This window comes from Macaca mulatta, chromosome 9 (assembly GCF_049350105.2).
Source record: "Macaca mulatta isolate MMU2019108-1 chromosome 9, T2T-MMU8v2.0, whole genome shotgun sequence".
NCBI lineage: Eukaryota > Metazoa > Chordata > Mammalia > Primates > Cercopithecidae > Macaca > Macaca mulatta.
In genome coordinates, this window is record NC_133414.1 from 108863623 (window position 1) to 108885422 (window position 21800).

At 44.5% G+C, this 21800-nt stretch overlaps 1 protein-coding gene and 1 non-coding gene across 36 annotated transcripts in view; both read left to right on the top strand.

Moving 5' to 3' along the window:
* Positions 1 to 2122: 2122 nt before the first annotated feature.
* MIR607 (microRNA mir-607) lies at positions 2123 to 2217 on the top strand. The gene has a single exon (NR_032643.1). It is a non-coding gene; the product is annotated as a microRNA mir-607 (primary transcript).
* A 3582-nt stretch (positions 2218 to 5799) lies between these two features.
* The window catches only part of LCOR (ligand dependent nuclear receptor corepressor), a 154076-nt gene continuing 138075 nt past the window's right edge, over positions 5800 to 21800 (top strand). For 6 of the 35 annotated variants that reach the window (XM_077946983.1, XM_077946993.1, XM_015147845.3 and 3 more), the window contains exons 1-2: positions 5800 to 5901; positions 6920 to 6993. Coding sequence is in view for 12 of the 35 variants with exons in the window: in XM_028826715.2 (XP_028682548.2) it covers positions 6555 to 6631; positions 6920 to 6993 (151 nt within the window). In the remaining 23 variants the exon portion in view is untranslated. Of the gene's footprint in view, positions 5902 to 6090; positions 6636 to 6919; positions 6994 to 7286; positions 7352 to 21800 lie in introns of those variants that run through there. The other 29 variants (XM_077946988.1, XM_015147846.3, XM_077946995.1 and 26 more) reach the window with 19 other exon arrangements.

Below are 21800 nucleotides of genomic sequence, written 5' to 3' on the forward strand. Positions count from 1 at the left end.
TGACAGCTAAAGAGCTTGGAAGAGTCCAAAGCCAGTCTTGTTTAACACCAGTAACAATTTTACCCCTACACTGAGGGCTAAAATGCATCCAATTCCAGTTCCTCTTTCTCCACCTAAGTAACTCCAGAGGTGGCACTAAGCCTGGCCCACTCACACAATCTAGGACAGAGCAATAGTCAGACATCTCAATGGGCTCAGCTTCCCAGTAATAGGAGTTACTGAGAACAGCACTGGGGGAGCCTCTGTCCACACCAAAAAGGAGCACCTGAGGTGTTACTGCCATAACTCCATCCTTCTTGCTGTGCTTTGAGAAACGGAAGCCAAATCCTACCTCCCTTCAAAGAGCTCTAGTTGCTATGAGAACCAGTACCACTCCCCTACTCAGACTAAGTGTGAGTCCCGAGACTTAGGAGGGTATGGGACCAGGAGGAGGCTCCGGGGTGTCTCAAGAGCAGCCACACTTCTCTGTCAAGGATGTTCACATAGTGAACACTCATCTTATGTTTGTCATCCAGGACCGTTAGGGAGAAGAGAATGACCTTGGTGGGACTACAGGTCTGAAAGAGCCAGGCACTCCCTCTTATAGTGCAAACTTTGAGTGCAAAGTTGGATTGATGAAGCTCACTGCTGAGGGTGAGGCAGGTCCCCTGACAGTAAGGGAAGCTGGAAGTCTTGGGTGCAACAATACAGTCACCGCAGGCAGCTCTGTGAAGGTTCACCTTGCAATCCTGCGGATGACAGAGCTGCTCTGCTGGAAACATATCCTGGCCATGGTCTATCTCCTCATGATTCTGGCCCGGGATCCCCAGAGTCAGCTGCTTCACACCAGGGATAAAGCACCTCTGGATGTAAGGCAGGTGAAACAGAGGTGGCTGTGTTGGCGACAAGGTCATAAACAGCAACACTATGTCTCACTTGCCTTTGATACTAAAACACTGGTTCAGGCTGGTGTCAGAGGCATTAGTAGCTGTAATCTTTTCCTCTGCCAAGAGGGTGGGCACCACCTCCATCCAATATATTAGTAAACAGTAGATCTCCAATAATGATCGTCCTTTCTGACTGGTAGGATGAAGATAATGGGGAAAGAGCCCAAGAGGAATCTTTTGCAGTTGGTGGTGGTTGGGGGGCGGGGGTTGATGGTTCTAGAACTCTAGAACAAGCTTAGTGACATGGGGGTAGTGGGCACCCAAACCCACAGCTGTATCAAGGAAACCTCCAAGAAGGGAACTGCCTCAAAACAGACAAGTCAGTAGCTGTGTAGGAACTAGGAGCTTTTGGATGTGAGGGTAAAACCATGTTGCCAGGCAGAAAAGATCTCATTTATGTGGAAAGGCAGCATCCGGCTGGGACAGTCAAACGTTTCTACCATACTAAAACATGCACCAAAGACCCAGAGCCAAGAGCCCATGAATAAGCCAAGAGCTGCCACTCCTCTCACTGCCACCCTCCATTGTGCCTGCTTTCAGATGGACACTTTAAATGAGAGAATATTATGGTATGTGAAATATATCTCAATAAAACTACAGAAGAAAAATAAATGTCACACATACAACATAAAGTAAAATCATAAAGTTTCCTAGGCCAGTGGCATACAGTAGGCAGGCTAAAAAGAGAGAAGCTCTGAAAGTTATTTATGTATTTATTTACTTATTGAAGCAGGGTCTTGCTGTGTTGCCCAGGCTGGAGTGCAGTGGCATGATATCAGCTCACTGCAACCTCTGTCTCCCGGCTTCAAGTGATTCTCCTGCTTCAGCCTCCAAAGAAGCTGGGATTACAGGTGCGCCACCATACCCGCTATTTTGTATTTTTGGTAGAGACGGGGGTTTCACCATGTTGTCCAGGCTGGTCTCGAACTCCTGACCTCATGTGATCCTCCCGGTTTGGCCTCCCAAAGTGCTGAAATTACAGGCGTGAGCCACCGCGCCTGGCTTGAAAGTCTTTTATTAAGCAAAAAGAACCACTACATGAGTAGTTTCTCAAAAAGACCAAAAGCCTTGTGACCAAGTGACGTGACTTCCCTTCTGTCTGGCTAGGTCTCGTCTCTGCTGCTAGGTCTCATTTCCCCGAAATAGCACAGGAGGCAAAAAATAGTGTGATGGTTATAGAGCTGGCTTTAAGTAACTCGCCCAAAGTCACACAGGTTATAGATCTGGATTGGAACCCAGGTAGCCAGACTGCCTGGGTTTGAATCCAGATCTGTAACCTGTGTGACTTTGGACAAGTTACTTAACCTCTCTGTGCTCTGTTATAAAATGGGGATACTTGACTGGGTTGTTTCGAAGAATAAATAACATAATCTTTGAAACATGCTTCAAAAAGCATCTGTTGCTTATTGGAATTTATTTGAAGTTGACTTTTTTTTTTAAAAAAGCCTCCCATTAGGACGTACTTTTTTTAGAAGGCCCCAATCATTTCATCCTCCCATTTGTCAAAGATCATTTCTATGTTGCATGCCACCTTTAATAAGACACCGGGTAGTAGTTGATCTAATGCTGATAAGCCAAGTCCTACTCCCCTTCTCTGACACTCCTTTTCTGCTATTGTGAGAACTATAAAATATGACTTGGAGAAGGTTGTTTTCAAAGGCTGAGGTCATTGCTGTCATTCCTTCATACTCTCACAGATTGACTCCAAACTGCAGAAGCATCTTGGTTTCCCATCATTCTGCAGACTGGGCCAGGAGATAGGAGCTTAGGAAGGCCTAATCAGAGAACAGATGCTCATTTCATGCTAACAATGTGCTAGCGCTGTACGTGAATAGCTTCATTTCATTTTCACGTAAACCCCGTCTTGTAGACTATTATTCTCCTCTTTTTCACATGAGGAAATTAATGACCAGAAAAGTTAATTTGTCAAAGTCACACAGCCACTGAGAAATGGAGCCAGAATTCCAACCCAGCTGTCTTCAGATCCTATTAACTGCCATGTTATATTGCCTGCCCCTCCCTAGAATGTAAAAGAGTTTACAGCTAAGGCCCTCTTTCACAGTAGCCCAAAGCAACAGAGTTCAGAAATTGTGTCTTAGCTATCTGTGTGTCCTCGGTGCCTAGGACACCGCCTGCCATGTGATAGGAACTCAAGAGTGTTTGTCCAACTGCTTAACTGTGCACGGAACATGTCATGTAGAATTAAATGAATCCCCCAGTTGCAGAGTCTATTTTCTACTTATAAGACTATTTATTTGTTTATTTACTTAATTATTTATTCATCAAGATGGAGTCTCAACTCTGTCGCCCAGGTTGGAGTGCAGTGGTGCGATCTCGGCTCACTGCAATCTCCGCTTCCCGGGTTCGAAGGATTCTCCTGCCTCAGCCTCTTGAGTAGCTGGGATTACAGGTGCCCTTCACCACGCCTGGCTAATTTTTGTATTTTTAGTAGAGATGGGGTTTCACCATGTTGGCAAGGCTGGTCTTGAACTCCTGACCTCAGGTGATCTGCCCACCTCAGCCTCCCAGAGTGCTGAGATTACAGGCAGGAGCCACCACGCCAAGCCAATTTTCTACTTCTAACACAATTTAGAGGGGTTGTTGTCGAGTCACAGAGATCTTAGTTAGAATTTGGTAGCTATGTGATCTTGACAAACGTATTTAACTCATCTGAGTCTTGTGTCCCTAACTTGGAAAATGTGGTAAATATCTACTCATAGCATTATTATTTGGATGGAATGAAACAATGCTGCAATGATAAACATATAGTAGGTGGTCAATGAATATTAGCTGTTACTATTGCCTCCCTATCCTTTCTTCCAAACAGGTCTTTGTGACAGGTCAATCATGAGTTAGTTCCCAACTCAAAATAAGTGAGGCAGAAACTGGAACTTTTCAAAGTAGAGTAGTGGAACTAGCATTAAATTGGAAATTGGGAATCTTGTCTCCTGGCTTTTGTTGCCCTTTCTCTACCCAGCAACCATGTAATCTTGGTCAAGTCACCTTACTTGTCTGGGCTTCCAATTTCATATCTTAAGGTACAGAATTGATCTCTGAAGCCTCTAGGATTGTCTGAATCCATACGTCTGAAACTAAGAGATTATGTCGAGGAATTATTACCCTTGGCTTGATTGTTTTTTAAACAAATTAACGTGGGAGTGGTTGGAAAATACATTTTTGCTCATCTTAGAGTTACACGTTGTTCATTTATTTGAAACTGAAACGTACCTCCTCCAAACACCTTAGAAACTTGGTTAAAGGCTGCAAAAGACTCAAACCCACCACCTAGCGGCGAAGACAGGAAGTTTCAGGTGATACAACATGTCCTGCCATCACACCTGAAGGATGGTTGTCCATAGCCATTTTTAAAAATCTCGTATTAGTTCTCTTCCCTCAACACTCAGAACAGTATTATGTACCCAGAAACTCAATACTTCTGGCGTCTTCATTTGACAGTACTCTTAAGCCAACGAAATACTGTGGACGTTTGAGAATTTTAGAAAGCTCAATGTTTTAAGATTGGCGGGGTGGGGTGGGAGTAGGGGGAGGGGAAGGTGCCTTCCTACCCTCGCATTTGCATCTCAAGCCACCCGTACCCGAGGCCCACCCAGTCCATCCGTTTATTGGTAGATACGCCATTCCGCCAGTGGCTGGTGCGGAGAACCACCTTTGAAAACACCTAAATCAATACACCAATGGGATCCCTGATGTCAAGTATTTAACGACTTTGCTTTACCTACTACAGTAATTAAAATTAAGTCTTCAAACTTAAATTTAAATTTCTAAAAGCAGTAATGCACTGTCTTTAATCTTAAACACCAAAGGTGGTAGAAAGAGGCCAAAATCCTAGGGTACTAGGCCTACTGGTATAGGGCGATCTCTTCTGCTTTTTTCTTTCCACCTCATTTCTTTGCCCTTTCTCCTTTCGTTCCCCATCTTCCCTGTCTCTTCAAAGTAACAGTCACAAAATTAAGACCAGCATTATGTTTAAATGAAACAGGTAGTGCTCTGTGTAGCCTGATTCAATTATTTCAAGAGGGTTGCTCATCGAAAATATTTGTCTTCAAGCCCTTTCCTGAAATCTCAAATTAAAGCAATTCCAATACTCTGCTTTAAGTATTCCTAGTTAAGTCTATTTTTGGAAATATTAAATATTCTCACTTTAGCACAATGTTCCGAAATTCCCTGAACAGTTCGCCTATGATCAGTCTTGCTAGTAGAAACTTTTTTTTTTAATTTAAAACGCTTGATTTCCACTTTTTACTAGGTTTCCCAATGTTAGCTAAGTCTCCCAATGACTTAATAACGTGTTTCCATTTCACCTTTGAAAATCTTAAGAGTTCAGTGCATCCACGGGCATCCGGGCATTTATTCTTATTTCTGCTTCTTAAACAGGCTCTGGGGAGGAGCAGTTTCGACCGAGAAGTTCATAGCAGCAGTTATTACGGAACTTGCAACAGTTGGTGCCGGGCGATAGGCAGATTGGAAGTGATAAATGGGGCTGGTGTAAAAAACAAAAAGCCCAGGGGAGGGCGGGGGCAGCCGTGGCCTTGGGGGACAGTGCGAGGGCGGCGCGGGGCCGGCGGGGCTGAGCTCCGGCTGTGGGAAGGCGCCGTTCCGGGCGGCCAGAGGCGGCGGCAGCCGCGGAGAAGGACGGCGGGATCGCAGCCCGGCGGGCGGCGGGCGGCGCGCGGGCGAGAGAGCCCAGGCCGCCCCCGGGCCACGCCGGGGCCACGGTGAGGTGAGGCCGGCCCTGCCCCCGCACCGCCCCCGGCGGGAGGCGCGACGCCCGGGCCGCGGGTGCGTGCGCGGCCCCGGGCGACGCGGCTGGGCGTGCGCGGGGCCGCGGCGGAGGCTGGGCCGGGCGGGCGGCAGAAGATGGCGAGGGTGTGTAGGCGGCAGCAATGCTCCGTTGAGAAACGCGGCTTTCGGCAAGAACTGGATTCGTGGCGCCACAAGCTCATTCACTGTGTAGGTGAGACCCTCCGCCGACCGCCGCCGCCCCTCCGGCCGCTCCGCCGCCGGCCGCCCCGGACCAGGGAGGGAGCTGGGGAAGTGGCAATTGCTGCTCCGGCCCGCCCGCCCTCTTTGGCTCGAGCGTCCCCCCCTCCCCCACCCCCCGGAGTGCGAGCGCGCGCGACCTCCAGGCAGGCTACCCCGTTCGGCCGAGCGCGCGCCGGCCCCTCCTCTCCGCGCGCCTCCCCGGGGCGGGCTCTCGGCGGCAGCGCGTGTTCCTCCCCCTCCCGCTCTCCATCCCCGCCCGCTGGCTCCCCTCCGTCCCCGCTCCCGCCCCTGCTCCCGCTCTTGCTACCGCTCCGGGCCCGGCGCCCGCCGCCGCCGCCGTCTTATTGTGGCGACTCGCCCCGCGGCCCTGCCGCTGTAGTGGGGGTGGCGGGAGGGGCGCGGCCGTGCTCGGCCCCCACCCGCGCTCCGGCCGCAGCCGTCCTCCTCCCGCGCCACCCCTCCCCCACGCGCGGGGCGCGCCCCCAGCCCTGCGTGCACGCGCGGCGGGCGGCAGGCGGGCGCCCGGCGCTCGGGCGTGTGCGAAGCGTGAGGTGGAGATGGGGGCGGAGGGAGCTGGAGCTGTCACAGTCCCCGGGTGCGCCTGACCGAGCCAAGTGGGGTGTCATGGCCGCGGGGGGCAGCGGCTGCACTTCCTCAGCGGGCGGCGGCGGCCGGGGAGTTAATCCTCGACGCACGGGTCGGTGTGTGCGTATTTGTGTTCGGTGTCGTGCCGCGGGGAGGAGGGGGTGGGACTGGGTCCGACCGAGGAGCCTCGGCGGGGGTAGCTCTCGTCCCCTCCGGGGGATTGGCCGGAGCCGCAGCCTCGCCCGAATGCCCCGTCCGCCCCCCGCCTCCTGGACCTTGGGCCGCCCTCGGGTGGCTTTTTCCCTGCGGGCCGGAGGGAGCGCGGACGGGGGCGTCCCGGGAGGGGCCGGGCGGCCGAGCTGCGCCTCTCACACTGTGTGTTTTGTCTGTTTTTCTCTCCCAAGGTCCCGTTTCCCTCTGTGCGGCGGCCGGCGGGACCATAAGGGCTTAACTCATATATTTAACCCCCCTCCAAAAAGTAAGTGGCCCGTGTGGTGTCTCCGCTCCGCCCGCCGCCCCCTAGCCCCAGTTCATCCTTGTGTCTGACTCTCCTGTCCTCCAGCATTGTTACTTCCCCGTCTTTGCTTCGGTGCTGCTGGTGTGTGGGGAGATGCCCTCTCGTCCGCTGTCCCCCACGCCCAGTCCTCGGGGAGGCCCAGAATTCCAGCCCTGTCTCCCCCAGGGGAATATTCTTGGGAACCAGGTCTTCCCGGCAGAATGTAGGAGAATCTATCCGTTCGCTTGGGCCCCTCATCCCCTCCTTCCCGACAGGGTTTCGTTGGAAGGAATTATGCAAATCCTGCTTTCTGGTGTCCATTCAGCGGCAATTTCATGCGGTGAGAAGTTCTCTTTGTTGTGCGAGGGGGAGAACAGACACTGATTTAATAGACATATCTGTTGGGGGGAAGGGTGGAGGGGGTGTGGAGAGGCTCAGTTTGGAAGAATTACAGCACTTGGTTAGCTCAATGTCTTTGTGTTTGAGCCTTCTGGCTTGACAGGAGGGTCTGCCCTTTACAATGTTCCACAAGGGGTGTTTTCGATAATAGATTGAAAAGCAAAACTGAAACTTTAAACAAGTGAAAAATCAGGTAACCTTTACTTGAAGAATATACGCCTTTCCATTTCTACAGGGTTTCATTACGAACATGTATAGCGTGAGTTTCGTTAAGGATTTAGACTGTAACACCAAAATTAATATAGACAACAATGCTTTAAGGTATGTGATACCACTTTGGTTGTCCAAAGGTTAAAAGTGCATTTTCAAACATATGCTTGTGCAAATAATAAAGGCATGAGTCATTTTTTTGGTATAATTCATCTCATGAATATATTTTAAAAATCCCCTTCTGCCAATCCAAGACCAGTGCTGCCCTCCAGGAAACAGCCTTTTGGCTCTCAGTTATCCTGTACTCTGCTCTATCTCTACTTGTTTTATTCTTTCAAACCTATTATACTTTTACTAAAATGTCACGTCGGTTTAAGTACTTTTTGAATTACTTGTTATTTCGTACTATCATAGAAGAGAGCATATAGCAGGTTTTGAGAAGCATGAAATTGCGTTTTCAGAATTGTGGGTTAGTATCAAATGCTGGAATTGTTTTGAATAATTTTTGGTTCTTGTATGTTTCACATTTGTTAGTGATTGGTTTTTTCAGCAGGGCTTTTTAGTCTTTGAAAGATTTTTAAATTTATAATGTAGTCCTGTCCTGTAGATTTTCTAAGTTCCATGTTGCTTTAGTTTAGATGATTTTAATTAGTGTGTCTTATTCTAATTCTCTTTGCTTTTAATCCTGGCCTCCTGCCTCGGGACCCCATTTTATCAGTCATTGCTAGTTAGTGATTAGTTACTGCTGCTTGACAAGGTGTGTGTGTGTTGTTGTTCTTTTTTGTTTGTTTGTTTTTTTGAGACGGAGTTTCGCTCTGTTGCCCTGGCTGGAGTGCAGTTGCGCCATCTCGGCACACTGCAACCTCCGCCTCCCAGGTTCAAGGGGTTCTTCTACCTAAGCCTCCCGAGTAGCTGGGACTACAGGCGTGCGCCACCACGCCCAGCTAATTTTTAGTGGAGACGGGGTTTCCCCATATTGGCCAGGCTGGTCTCGAACTCCTGACCTCCTGATCCGCTTGCCTCGGCTTCCCAAAGTGCTGAGATTACAGGTGTGAGCCACCGTGCCCGGCCGTGTTTTTGGTTCTTAAAATTATGACTGACAAATTATTTCTGTAAATATCTCAATGGAATATCAAAATTTTGATTCACTTTTGAAGGCAGATTTTAATCTGGTGATCAAATTTCTTTAAGCATACTTTTAAGTCCAAATTTCCACTTTAAAGGTAGTAAAGTTCAGAAGATTACAGAGTCCAGAGTGCAGAGCAATATTTTAATCTGAGCAGTAACATATATTCGTAGTCTCCCAACTAAAATCAGTGGGGCCTTATATTTTCTCTTTTATTATATGTAATTTTGTTCTTTAAGAGGAGAGTTCTAAGTAAATTAATTGTAGTGTTAAGAACTTCCTATATTTAAAAGGACTGGCAGTGATGCTTACACAATTTAAAAGGTAACTTGTTTACTTCCCGATGTAGTAATTCCTCTTTTAGTGGAATTGGTTCTAAACAGTTAACCTATTTGATTCTCTTGACTGATGAATGCTTTAGGGTCATTTGGTTTCTGGAAGGTATTTAATTTACAGCCCTTTGGATTAAAAATTCTCAGTCATTTCTAAAATCAAATTCTCCCTTCTGTTAATACTTTTTTGGAGGGTGTGGGGGCAGGCGATGGTGGTGAAGTTGATTAAATGATTAGGTTCAGTTGAATTGGAGTTAGTCCTGGGTTCAGACGGTGATTATGATCAAGATGGATATTTGGTTGCCAGGTGATTATTAAGGAGTCCTCTGAGACTAGGATGATCAGTTTAGATTCCAGGAAGATCTAGGCTCTCTCTGCGCCTGATGTGATGTAACCTTTTGCTTTGCTGCACCTTGCCCTTGCCGTATTTTCAAGAAGCTCTTCCTAATGTGGGGAAAGTTGTGGTGATTTCAGCTTAGCTGTAGCTTGGCTAAAAATAGGATGGCAGATGAGTCTCTTTGACTTTCAGAAAGTTATTTCAGATTGCCCTAATTTCCTCAAACGTTCTTGTAGCTGGAGCAATTCTAGGAAGTATTTGAATTATGCCATTTTTTAGCCTTATGGAACTACACAGGGGGGCCTGGAATTTCTTACATAGTGAGAATTGGTGATTTGATGCCACTTTTATTTTTATTTGAATTTTTTTTTAGAGATAGAGTTTGGCTATGTTGTCCAGGCTGGTCTCAAACTCCTCCTGTCTCAGCCTCCCAAAGTCGCTTGCCTGATAGAACTTGCCACTTCAGAGTACCTGCCTAATCACCTAGCTGTTTGTATGCATGCTGTTTTTAGGATGAAGGGCAGTTAGGTGTTTACTTCATTTAAATAAGTATCTGTCTTGTATCAGGCACTGTGGGCAAACAAAGTTACTGGGAAAGCTGCCTTAACCTTAAGGAACTTTTAAATCTTAGAGAAAATGTAATCAGTTATTGTACAAGGCATAGTGTGTCATATGATGGTGCAAGCAAATGCTAGTGGTGTTTAGAAGTGAAATAAATCTCTCCTGAGATGATGAAGGAAGATTTCTTGAAGGTGGTAGATTTTTGCTTCATTCTAATGAATATGGAAAAGGCATTCCATTCGTGATAAATGACATGAGCAAAAGCGGAGAAGGACAGCAATGACTTGTCAGTTTAAACTGCAGTTCATGATTAGTGTAAGGGATATACACAATAGGTTTGCAAAGGTAGGTTGTAGGATTTTCTAATGCATGTTAGAAAGTGGAGACTTTTTGTTAGGCAACTTGCAGTTTGCAACACGTTTTTTTTACTTAGCCCAGGGGAGGAATGTTTCCTTTAGTTAAGGATTTCATTGTGGAACTCTAAAAAAAGGACACAGAATCCTTTTTTTGTTTGTTTGTTTTGAGACGGAGTCTTGCTCTGTCGCCCAGACTAGAGTGCAGTGGTGGCACGATCTCAGCTCACTGCAACCTTTGCCTCCCGGGTTCACGCCATTCTCCTGCCTCAGCCTCCTGAGTAGCTGGGACTACAGGCGCCTGCAACCACGTCCGGCTAATTTTTTGTCTTTTTAGCAGAGACTGGGTTTCACCAGTTAGCCAGGATAGTCTCGATCTCCTGACCTCGTGATCCACCCGCCTTGGCCTCCCAAAGTGCGGGGATTGCAGGCGTGAGCCACTGCACCCAGCCTTTTTTTTTTTTTTTTTTTGAGACGGAGTTTCACTCTATGCCCAGGCTGGAGTGCAGTGGTGCAATCTCCGCTCACTGCACCCTCCACCTCCCAAGTTTAAGAAATTCTCTGCCTCAGCCTCCCAAATAGCTGGGATTACAGGCGCGTGCCACCACGCCCCGCTTTTTTTTTTTTTTTTTTTTTGTATTTTTAGTAGAGACGAGGTTTCAGCATCTTGGCCAGGCTGGTCTTGAACTCCTGACCTCGGGATCCACCCGCCTCAGCCTCCCGAAGTGCTGGGATTACAGGCATGAGCTACCGCGCCTGGCCGACAGATTCTTTTTTTTTTTTTTTTTTTTTTTTTTTTGAGACCGAGTCTCGCTGTGTCGCCCAGGCTGGAGTGCAGTGGCCAGATCTCAGCTCACTGCAAGCTCCGCCTCCCGGGTTCCCGCCATTCTCCTGCCTCAGCCTCCCGAGTAGCTGGGACTACAGGCGCCGCCACCTCGCCCGGCTAATTTTTTGTGTTTTTAGTAGAGACGGGGTTTCGCCGTGTTAGCCAGGATGGTCTCGATCTCCTGACCTTGTGATCCGCCCGTCTCGGCCTCCCAAAGTGCTGGGATTACAGGCTTGAGCCACCGCGCCCGGCCCAGATTCTTTTTTAAACCACCTTTACAGGGACAATATTATCATCCACAAAAGTATTATCTTCTAAGCAAGCTCATTTGGAGGTTATGCCTTCCATTGCTATTACAAACCTATTTTTGGAATACCTTTAGGATTGACAGATTTTCATCCTTGGAAGTTGGAGTTGGTATTTGGAAAGAGTCAAAAAGTATTTGCTGTGAAATGTGGCAATTAAAGGTATATATTAAATAATGGGATTGGCTTTCTTCCCTGGCTTGCAGACTAGCTCAGAAAACTCAGTAGAGGGGCTTGATTTGTTTCTATGTGCCTCCGAACCTCTCTCTTGATTCATATTTCCTTTAAGTGTGTCCATCTGTTGTGTGGAATCTCAAGTTTGTGATATTGGATAGATGCAAATAAGCAAAGCTGTTACTTTTCATAGTTTCAAGTGAAAAACTTAACATCACTACTGTATAAATTATCTTCTAGTCTATCTGTGTTTATTTTTAAATTCCTTTTACTATTCCATACACTTGCACATTGCTCTGGGGATAAAAATCCAATATAAACCATTAGCTCATTTTATTGACCATTCTTGTATTCAGCAAGTATCCCAAGTACAGTGGTCCATACCTTGAATTTTTTTTTCATTTTTTAAGTGAGATATAATTCACATACCATAACAACTTAGTGGGTTTTAGTTAATTCAAATACAAGGTTGTGCATGTATCATCACTGTCTAATTCCAGAACATTTTATTTTTATTTTTTTCAGCAGTGGGGTCTTGCCATGTTGCCCAGGCTGGTCTTGAACTCCTGGGCTCAATTGATCCGCCTGCCTCAGTCTCCCAAAGTCCTGGGATTACAGGTGTGCGCCACCAGAACATTCTTATTTCCTAAAAAAGAAACCCTACATCCGTAGGCAGTTCCACATTCCATTCCTCCCGTGATCCAGCTCTTGGCAGCTACTATAATCTGCTTTCTGTTTTGTGGATTTGTCTGTTCTGGACATTGCATGTAATTGGAGTCATACAATATATGGCTTTTTGTGTCTGGCTTCTTTCACCTAGCATAATGTTTTTAAGATTCATTCCTGTTATGGCATTATCAGCACTTTGTTTCTTTTATGGCTAAATAACACTGCATTGTATGGACATACCACATTTTATTTATCCGTTAATCAGTTGATGGACATTTGGGTTGTTTCCACTTGGGGCTATTATAAATGATGCTTCTATGAATATTTGTGTACAAGTTTTCGTGTGACTTTTGTTTTTAGTTTTCTTATGTACCTAGGATGGAATTACTGGGTCATGTGGTAACTTTGTTTTAGTTTTGTGGAAACTGCCAAATTGTTTCCTAAAGTGACTGCAGAATTTTACATTCCCACCAGTACTGTATGAGAATTCCATTTATCCACATCTACTCTAACATTTGTTATTGTCTGTTTTGATTATATAATAGCTATTTTAGTAGGTATGAAGTCCTATTTCAAAAAACCAACAAATAAATACAAAAAAAAAAGACAAGTTATATTTCATTGTGGTTTTGATTTGCATTTTCCTAGCAATGTTAAACATCTTTTCATGTGCTTCTTGGCAATTTGCATACCGTTGGAGGTAATATTTATTCAGATCCCTTGCCCATTCTTAAAATTGGGTTATTATTTATTGTTGAATTGTAAGAGTTATGTATATATTCTGGATATACTTATCAGTGTATGCTTTGCAAATATTTTTTCTCATTATACTCCCCATTTAAGAACAAGTACATATCAACACATGACCAAATACACTGTAACAAAAGCTAAACTGCAGGATACCTTACGAAGAGAATAATGAGCATGGTAAGAGAATGAAATAGAATTCTCAAGAAAAGCTTTCTTTTTTTGTTTTTTGTTTTTTTCTGAAATGAAGTCTCACTCTGTCACCCAGGCCAGAGTGCAGTGGTGTAATCTTGGCTTGACTCGCTGCAAACTCCGCTTCCCCGGTTCAAGTGGTTCTCCTGCTTCAGCTTCCCAAGTAGCTGGGATTACAGGCACACACCAACATGCCCGGCTAATTTTTGGATTTTTAGTAGAGACGGGGTTTCACCACGTTGGCCAGGCTGGTCTCAAATTCCTGACCTCAGGTGATCTGCCTGCCTTGGCCTCCCAAAGGGCTGGGATTACAGGCGTGAGCCTCCGCTCCCAGACAAGAAAAGCTTTCTTAAACATCCTTTCTATGAGTTATTAAAATTGTTAATTATTTGATGGAGTTATGTAATGGCACAGATGATCTAAATTTCTGCCTCTTTATGGTGAGGGTTCACATACCAAGTTCAGATAATGTGGTATACATATTATTTAAATCTATTTTATGCCTCAATTTTGAATAGTGAATGACAAGAGTTTGGATAGAGAAGGACAGCTTTGCTGAATATTGCCCAATCACAAATGTTTTGAATGAGTCTATTCCATTTCTGAGTTTACATAGTGAGAATTTGGGTAGTGAGAGGAATTTCGCTAGCAATATTTTTGAAATTTCAGATTACATTTTTTGTTTGCATTTTATAAAACTCAGATATCTGACAAGTTATACAATTTGTGGCAAATGTTTTGTTTTTTTCTTTCTTTCTTTTTTTTTTTTTTTTTTGAGATGAAGTCTCGCTCTGTCGCCCAGGCTGGATTGCAGTGGCATGATCACGGCTTATTGCAACCTCTGTCTTTCAGGTTCAAGTGATTCTCCTGCCTCAGCCTCCCTGGTAGTTGGTATTACAGGCGGGCACCACCATACCCAGCTTTTTTGTAGTTTTAGTAAAGACAGGGTTTCACCCTTTTGGCCAGGCTGGTCTCAAACTCCTGACCTTCCGTCTGCCTTGGCCTCCCGAAGTGCTGGGATTACAGGTGTGAGCCACCATCCCCGGCATATGTTTTGTTTTCTCCTGCTAAGTTAAATATACTGTTTTTAAGGTGTTTGAATTTCGTTGACTCTTGGTTTCTGTGATTTTTGAATTGGTTAGCTTTGGTCTGTTAGAAAGTGTCAGATATAATGATGTCTTAAGGATGAAACTAAGTATTTTATGGGGTAGTTGGCAGAATTGGATTGAGAATCTTTTGCTTAATGGATTGTGAAGGGCAAGTTAGGAAAGCTGTGTAGTAATGATTGGCATCTTCTAATGATTTTTGGTCTTGTTTTTCCTCCTTTGTTTCATGTTTTAATTTACTTTTTGTTGAAGAGAGTTGTAGATTCTTTTAGCATATCACTGAATCATTTTTCTGGATTCATTATTGTCCAAGTCAGTGAATTTTACATCGTAAAACTAGTCCTTGTTGTGTTTTTACTATAATGAAGTTCTTACAATTGAGGATAATAGAAGGATCCCGTCATGTGTAATGTGTATTTGTTAGTATAAGAGCAGGATAAGTCAGTTTGCTAAAAGAAAAAAATGATGGCTGTAACTAGTGGTTTAGACTAATGTTTCAAATTTGGTATTGGGAGACTAGAAATTAATATTCTTCAGAGGTGTCTTTTTTTTTTTTTTTTTTTTTCTGAGACGGAGTCTCACTCTGTCGCCCAGGCTGGAGTGCAGTGGCCGGATCTCAGCTCACTGCAAGCTCCGCCTCCCGGGTTCACGCCATTCTCCTGCCTCAGCCTCCCGAGTAGCTGGGACTACAGGCGCCCGCCGCCTCGCCCGGCTAATTTTTTGTATTTTTTAGTAGAGACGGGGTTTCACCATGTTAGCCAGGATGGTCTCGATCTCCTGACCTCGTGATCCGCCCGTCTCGGCCTCCCAAAGTGCTGGGATTACAGGCTTGAGCCACCGCGCCCGGCCCAGAGGTGTCTTTTAAAATTTCCTCAATATATTTTTAAATTTAGATTAAAGAAAAATAGAGATGGGGTCTGGGATTACAGGCATGAGCCACTGCGCCTGGTCTAGACCTGTCTAAAGGGACTTCTCTTTAGACTTTAAATGTTTTCTAGAGACTAAAGAGAAAAAATAAAATTCTACTCAGTTGTGCTTTACAATTGTATTAAAAACTATTGTAACGATACTATTCGAAGTAAAGCAGCGTTTGTTATAACTTCTGAATCATTGAAAATTAGTCCATCACAGGCCAGGTGGGGTGGCTCACGCTTGTAATTCCAGCACACTGTGAGGCTGAGGCAGGCGAATTGCTTGAGCCTAGGAGTTCGTGACAAGCCTGGGCAACATGGTGAAACCTTGTCTCCACACAAAATATAAAAATTAGCTTTAGCTGTGTGTGGTTTTGTGCACCTGTAGTCCCAGCTATTCAGAAGGCTGAGGTGGGAGGATCACTGGAGCCCAGGAGGTCGAGGATGCAGTGAGTCATGATTGCATCACTGCACCCTAACCTGAGGAACAGAGTAAGACCCTGTCTCAGGAAAAAAGAAGTTCATCACAGTTGTTTACAAAGCTTGAAAGGGATTACTTAGAAACGTATCATTGTCTCACAAGAATTTTTAAAATGTGCAATTATCTAGATGAATAATTAACTCTTTAAAATGACACAGAAAGCAGAAAGTGTCAGAAAATCTATTAATGGTATCACCATCTTATATATCTGTATGACACATTTAATACTTTAAAGAAAACTTACACTTTTTATTTATTTATTTATTTATTTTGAGACAGTCTCACTCTGTCGGCCAGGCTGGAGTGCAGTGGCACAATCTCGGCTCACTGCAACCTCCGTCTCCCAGGCTGAAGCGATTCTCCTGCCTTAGCCTCCCGAGTAGCTGGGATTACAAGTGTGTGTCACCACGCCTGGCTAATTTTTGTATTTTTAGTAGAGACGGGATTTCACCATGTTGGCCAGGGTGGTCTTGAACTCCTCACCTCAGGTAATCTGCCCTCCTTGGCCTCCCGAAGTGCAGGGATTACAGGCGTGAGCCGCTATGTCTGGCAAACTTACACATTATTTTATTGTCTTTATTTCAAAATGTAGGATGGGAGAGGTGGATATTAAAAAACAGTGGCTCATGCCTGTAATCTCAGCAACTTGTGAGGCCAAGGTGGGCAGATCGCCTGAGGTCAGGAGTTCAAGACCAGCCTCGCCAACATGGTGAAACCCCGTCTCTACTAAAAATACAAAAATTAGCTGAGCTTGGTGGTGGGCACTTACAGTCCCAGCCACTCAGGAGGCTGAGGCAGGAGAATCGCTTGAACCTGGGAGGCTGAGGTTTCAGTGAGACGAGATCGCGCCACTGCACTTCAGCCTGGGTGACAGAGAAAGACTCCATCTCAAAAAAAAAAATTACTCAATTGGAAAACATTTAGTAATCTTGTTAACACAATTAGTGTTTCCCTCAGTGTATATACTTTCCTATTATCCATAGCAACAATTGTATGATATTTTAATGTTAGAAAAGTCTGGAATATTTATGTAACATCTCAGGTAGGAAGAAAACATAGAACTGAGCTCTTCCGGAAGCAAACTTGTTTTTTTTTTTTTTTTTTTTTTTTTGAGACAGCATCACTCTGTTGCCCTGACTGGAGTGCAGTGACATGATCTCAGCTCACTGCAACCTTGCTTCCCGGGCTCAAGGGATCTTCCCACCTCAGCCTCCTGAGCAGCTGGGACTACAAGCGCACATCACCATACCCAAGTTTTTTGTAGAGATGGGGTTTCACCGTGTTGCCCAGGCTGGTCTTTGAAGTCCTAAGCTCAAACATCAGCCCTCCTCGGCCTACCAAATTGCTGAGACTACAGGCGTGAGCCACTACGCCTAGCCCAGAAGTACACTTTTTTTTGAGACAGTCTCGCTCTGTTGCCCAGGCTGGAGTGCAGTGGTGAGATCTTGGCTCACTGCAAACTCCGTCTCCCGGATTCACACCATTCTCCTGCCTCAGCCTCCCGAGTAGCTGGGACTAAGGCGCCCGCCACCACACTTGGCTAATTTTTTTGTATTTTTAGTAGAGACAGGGTTTCACCGTGTTAATCTGCCCACCTTGGCCTCCCAAAGTGTTGGGATTACAGGCATGAGCCACTGCGCCTGGCCAAGACTTTCTTTTTGAATTAGAAGATGTGAACACCAGTATTATTTCGCATGATAATTGCTGTTATTGGAAAACCTGTTTTTTTTTTATTATTAAATAAAAAATAAAAAAAAATATAGAGATGGGGTCTCATTATGCTGCCCAGGCTAGTCTCAAACTCCTGGACTCAAGCAGTCCTCCCGCCACAATCTCCCAAAGTGCTGGGATTACAGGCCTGAGCCACTCCACCCAGCGAGAGCATTATTTTTTTTATTCATAAAATATTAGATAGTCTGTGACTGTTGTTTGATCTCATGATTAGCTTATTTTTCATAAAATTCGAATCATTTTATCATTATCAGTAAATGATTATTGTGTATACTTCTCTAAGTAGGTGATTTTTTAGAGCTTTGCGGAAGGTAAAAGCATGCTTTACCTTTCCTAAACTCACAGTATAAAGGGAAAGAGAGGCCAGGCACAGTGGCTCATGCCTGTAATCCCAACACTTTGGGAGATCGAGACCATCCTGGCCAACATGGTGAAACTCCATCTTTACTAAAACTACGAAAATTAGCTGAGCGTGGTGGCGGGCACCTGGAGTCCCAGCTGCTCGGGAGGCTGAGGCAGGAGAATCGCTTGAACCCGGGAGGTGGAGGTTGCAGTGAGCCAAGATCGCGCCACTGTACTCCAGCCTGGCAACAGATCAAGACTCTGTCTCTAAATAAATAAATAAATAAATAAATAAATAAATAAATAAGAAAGCAAGAGAAACTAAAGAGATCTATAGAATGTGTCCTACTTGGTAAAATAAAATTCCACATGTGAAAATGTGAATTTACCACAAAGACATCTGTTTCACTTTACAACATAATTCATATCTGATTTAATACAGTAACAGGCTCCTCTGGTGCATTTAGAATGATCAGTTTATACAAAAATTTTCTAAAAAGTTTTCTTTCTTTTTTTTTGAGATTGAGTCTGGCTCTGTACCCCAGGCTGGAGTGCAGTGGCGCAATCTCGGCTCACTGCAACCTGTGCCTCCCGGGTTCAAGTGATTCTCCTGCCTCAGCCTGCTGAGTAGCTGGGATTACAGGCACGCGCCACCACAGCCCACTAGTTTTTGTATTTTTGGTAGAGAGGGGTTTTACCATGTTGGCCAGGCTGGTCTTGAACTCCTGACTATGAATGATCCACCCACCTTGGCCCCCCAAATTGCTGGGATTACAGGTGTGAGCCATCATGCCCCACCCCTAGTTTATACAAATTTTTGAAATAAGTATATGTTGTATGTAGAGGAAGCAAATGTTGAATTTGTTAAATTGAGACATGCACAGATTCAGTTTGATGATCTCTTGTTCTTCACTTTTTTTATTGTTGCCATTGCATGGGTATTTGTGAACTTTTACCTGGCTACTCCTCTTCCTTCCAGTCAATGCAAGCATGTTTTCTTTTCTTTTTTTTTGAAACAAGGTCTGGTTCTGTCTCCCTGGCTGGAATGCAGCGGCACTATCATAGCTCACTGTAAACTCAAACTCCTGGGGGTCAAAGTGATCCCCCTGCCTCAGCCCCTGGAGTGTCTGGGACTACAGCATGTTTCATCATGCCTGGCTAGTTTTTGTTTTGTTTTGTTTTGTTTTTGGTAGAGATGAGGTCTCGCTATGTAGCCCAGGCTGGTCTCGAAGCCCCGGCCTCAAGTGGTCCTCCTGCCTCTGCCTCCCAAAGTGCTGGCATTACAGGCATGAGCGTCTTTGGCCCAATGCAAGCATATTTTCTAGGTTGTTTGTAGGTATTTACCGTTATATCTGCCCACTGGATATTATCCTGTTTTCTTTTACCTTTTTTTCCATCTTTTAGATTCAGTATTTATCAAAGTTAGAAAGGATGCTGTAACTTGTTTTCTTGTTCAGCCATATCATTTAAACGGAAAGGAATTTAAAATCTTTTAGTTTGGAAAACTTCAAACATACAGAAAAGTAGAAAGAATAGTATGCTGAACAAACACCCAGCTGCATCATCTAATGGCTATTCTTGTTTAATCCCTAACTGAATTATTTTGGAGCAAATCCCAGACACCATATTTAGTATTGAATCTTGGTTGTATCCTTTTGTATTATGGCACCATCTTCCTTTTCCCACCTCCCATCCCCATCAAGTGGTTCATAAGTTTAAAGAAATAAATAAGACATTTAAATATGGAGAAATTTTTGCTTCTATTTTGTTTACTTTAATGTTTCTTAAAAGCTACCATATATTGAGTGTTTACTGTGTGACAGACAAGAGACCTTTGATGTTAACATCTGTTTTACAGGTGTGGAAACAGATTTAGGGAGATTACAGATTTCATTCGTAATCACGCAGCTAAAATGTGGTAGACCTGGGATTGGAATGCACGTTTTTACGCTCTTTAACCTACTTACCTTCCCTCCCTCCCTCCCTCCCTCCCTTCCTCCCTCCCTTTTCCCTCCCTCCCTTCCCTCCCTCCCCCCTCCCCCTTACCCCAAGACAGGGTCTCACTGTGTCACCCAGGCTTGGAGTGCAGTGGCATGATCCTAACACTGCAGTTTCCAACTCCTGGCCTCAAGTGATCCTCCTGCCTTAGCCTACCAAGTAGCTGGGACTACAGGTACACTCCATGGCGCCTGGCTAATATTTTTATTTTTTGTAGAGATGGGGTCTTGCTTTGTTACCCAGCCTTCTTCAGTCTTCAGCATTATGCATATGCCCTTCTTTCAGAATTTCCATTAAGTTGCCCGTCTTTGTTTCTAATTACTGATTGCTTATGTGCTTTATGTTACATTAAGGTATGTTGGTTTCTTTACCCATAATCTTACCATAAACAGGAGTTTATTCATTTTCTGTTCTCTGGCCTTGACTAGAATACCTTGCCTCCTCCTCTTCAGCTGTTACAGTCCTATTTGTGTTTCCTTTTTTCTTTTTGATTTTTTAGTTTTGTTAGCTAAATGAGTTTCTGAGCTGAATGTTTCCACTGGCTTAATTTTCCTTCATATCTTGCTCAACTGGCCATTCTTCACCATTAGCTGAGATTGGATCATAGGTTTAGGAGAGGGAAAGGCAGCAGAGGATATCTGACACTGATCCTACGCCTGGTGAGTCTTCTGTGTGGACCAGCCTAATTCATAGGAGTTTGTAACAAAGGCCTTGTAACAGTGGAACTGCTTGGCCTTTTCTTCTATTGATATTCTTCTCAGAGACCTCAAGGAGGTGTGGGTTGGCGGTGGAGGGGCAAACAGGGTAAAGCAGATTGAGGTCTGGATTCAGGACTGCTGAATCTAGCCAAATGCCTTTTCTTCACTTCCAACCTTCTGTGACTTAAGTTTGGTTCAGCTGGCAATATTTTAAATTGTGTGACAGGAAAGGAAGTTGCTGAGTAGTGTGTAATTACCGAGAAGGAGAAGAGGAAATTGGATAAATTTTAAAAATGAATATACTATTTTGATAACTCATACATTATTAGTCTTAGACAAAATAATGCTTACGAGCAGGCACAGGAAGATGTTGTGACAAAGGTAATAAGGAGAAATTCCCATCAAAATAAAACGGGAAGGTTCTTGTCTTCAATAAGAGTGAAAAAATGAGGGGAACATGAGTGTTGATGAGTATTTCACGTTTCAAATGTGGCTCTTTTGTTGCGCAATAAATGATATAAATACTAATTTCATTTGTGTTAGGTTATATGAATTTTTATTCAGCTCGTAAAGAAGCTGACAAAGTTTACCTCTTATAAATAGGCTTATCTGATTACAGTAAAATATTTTAATTATGGATGAGTATCAAGAAGTCCATAATCTTTGGTCATTGTTACTGAGAAAAACCTTTAAACTGGTCATTTTTCTATGAATGTTTAATAGAGCTAATATGTCTTTTAAAAATGATTCGATTGGCCAGAGACTGTGGCTCACACCTGTAATACCTGCACTTTGGGAGACCAAGGCAGGCAGATTATTTGAGGTCAGGAGTTTGAGACCAGCCTGGCCAACATGGTAAAACCCCATCTCTACTGAAAATACAAAAATTAGCTGGGCATGGTGGTGTATAGCTGTAATCTTGGCTACTCGGGAGGCTGAGGCAGGAGAATTACTTGAATGTGGGAGGCAGAGGTTGCAGTGAGCCGAGATTGTACCACTGCACTCCAGCCTGGACTACAGAGCAAGACTCCATCTCAAAAAAAACTAGAATTTTGTTGTACTGGCTTTTAAATTTTTTTTTTCTTTTTTTAAATTAAGACAGCGTCTTGCTCTGTCACTCAGGCTGGAGTACAGTTGTGCATTCTAGGCTCGCTGCAGTTTCAGCCTCCCAGGCTCAAGCAATCCTCCCACCTGAGCCTCCCGAGGCTGGGACCACAGGTGTGTACCACCATACCTGGCTAATTTTTTTTTTTTTCCCTAGGGTAGGGTCTCCCTATGTTGCCCAGGCTAG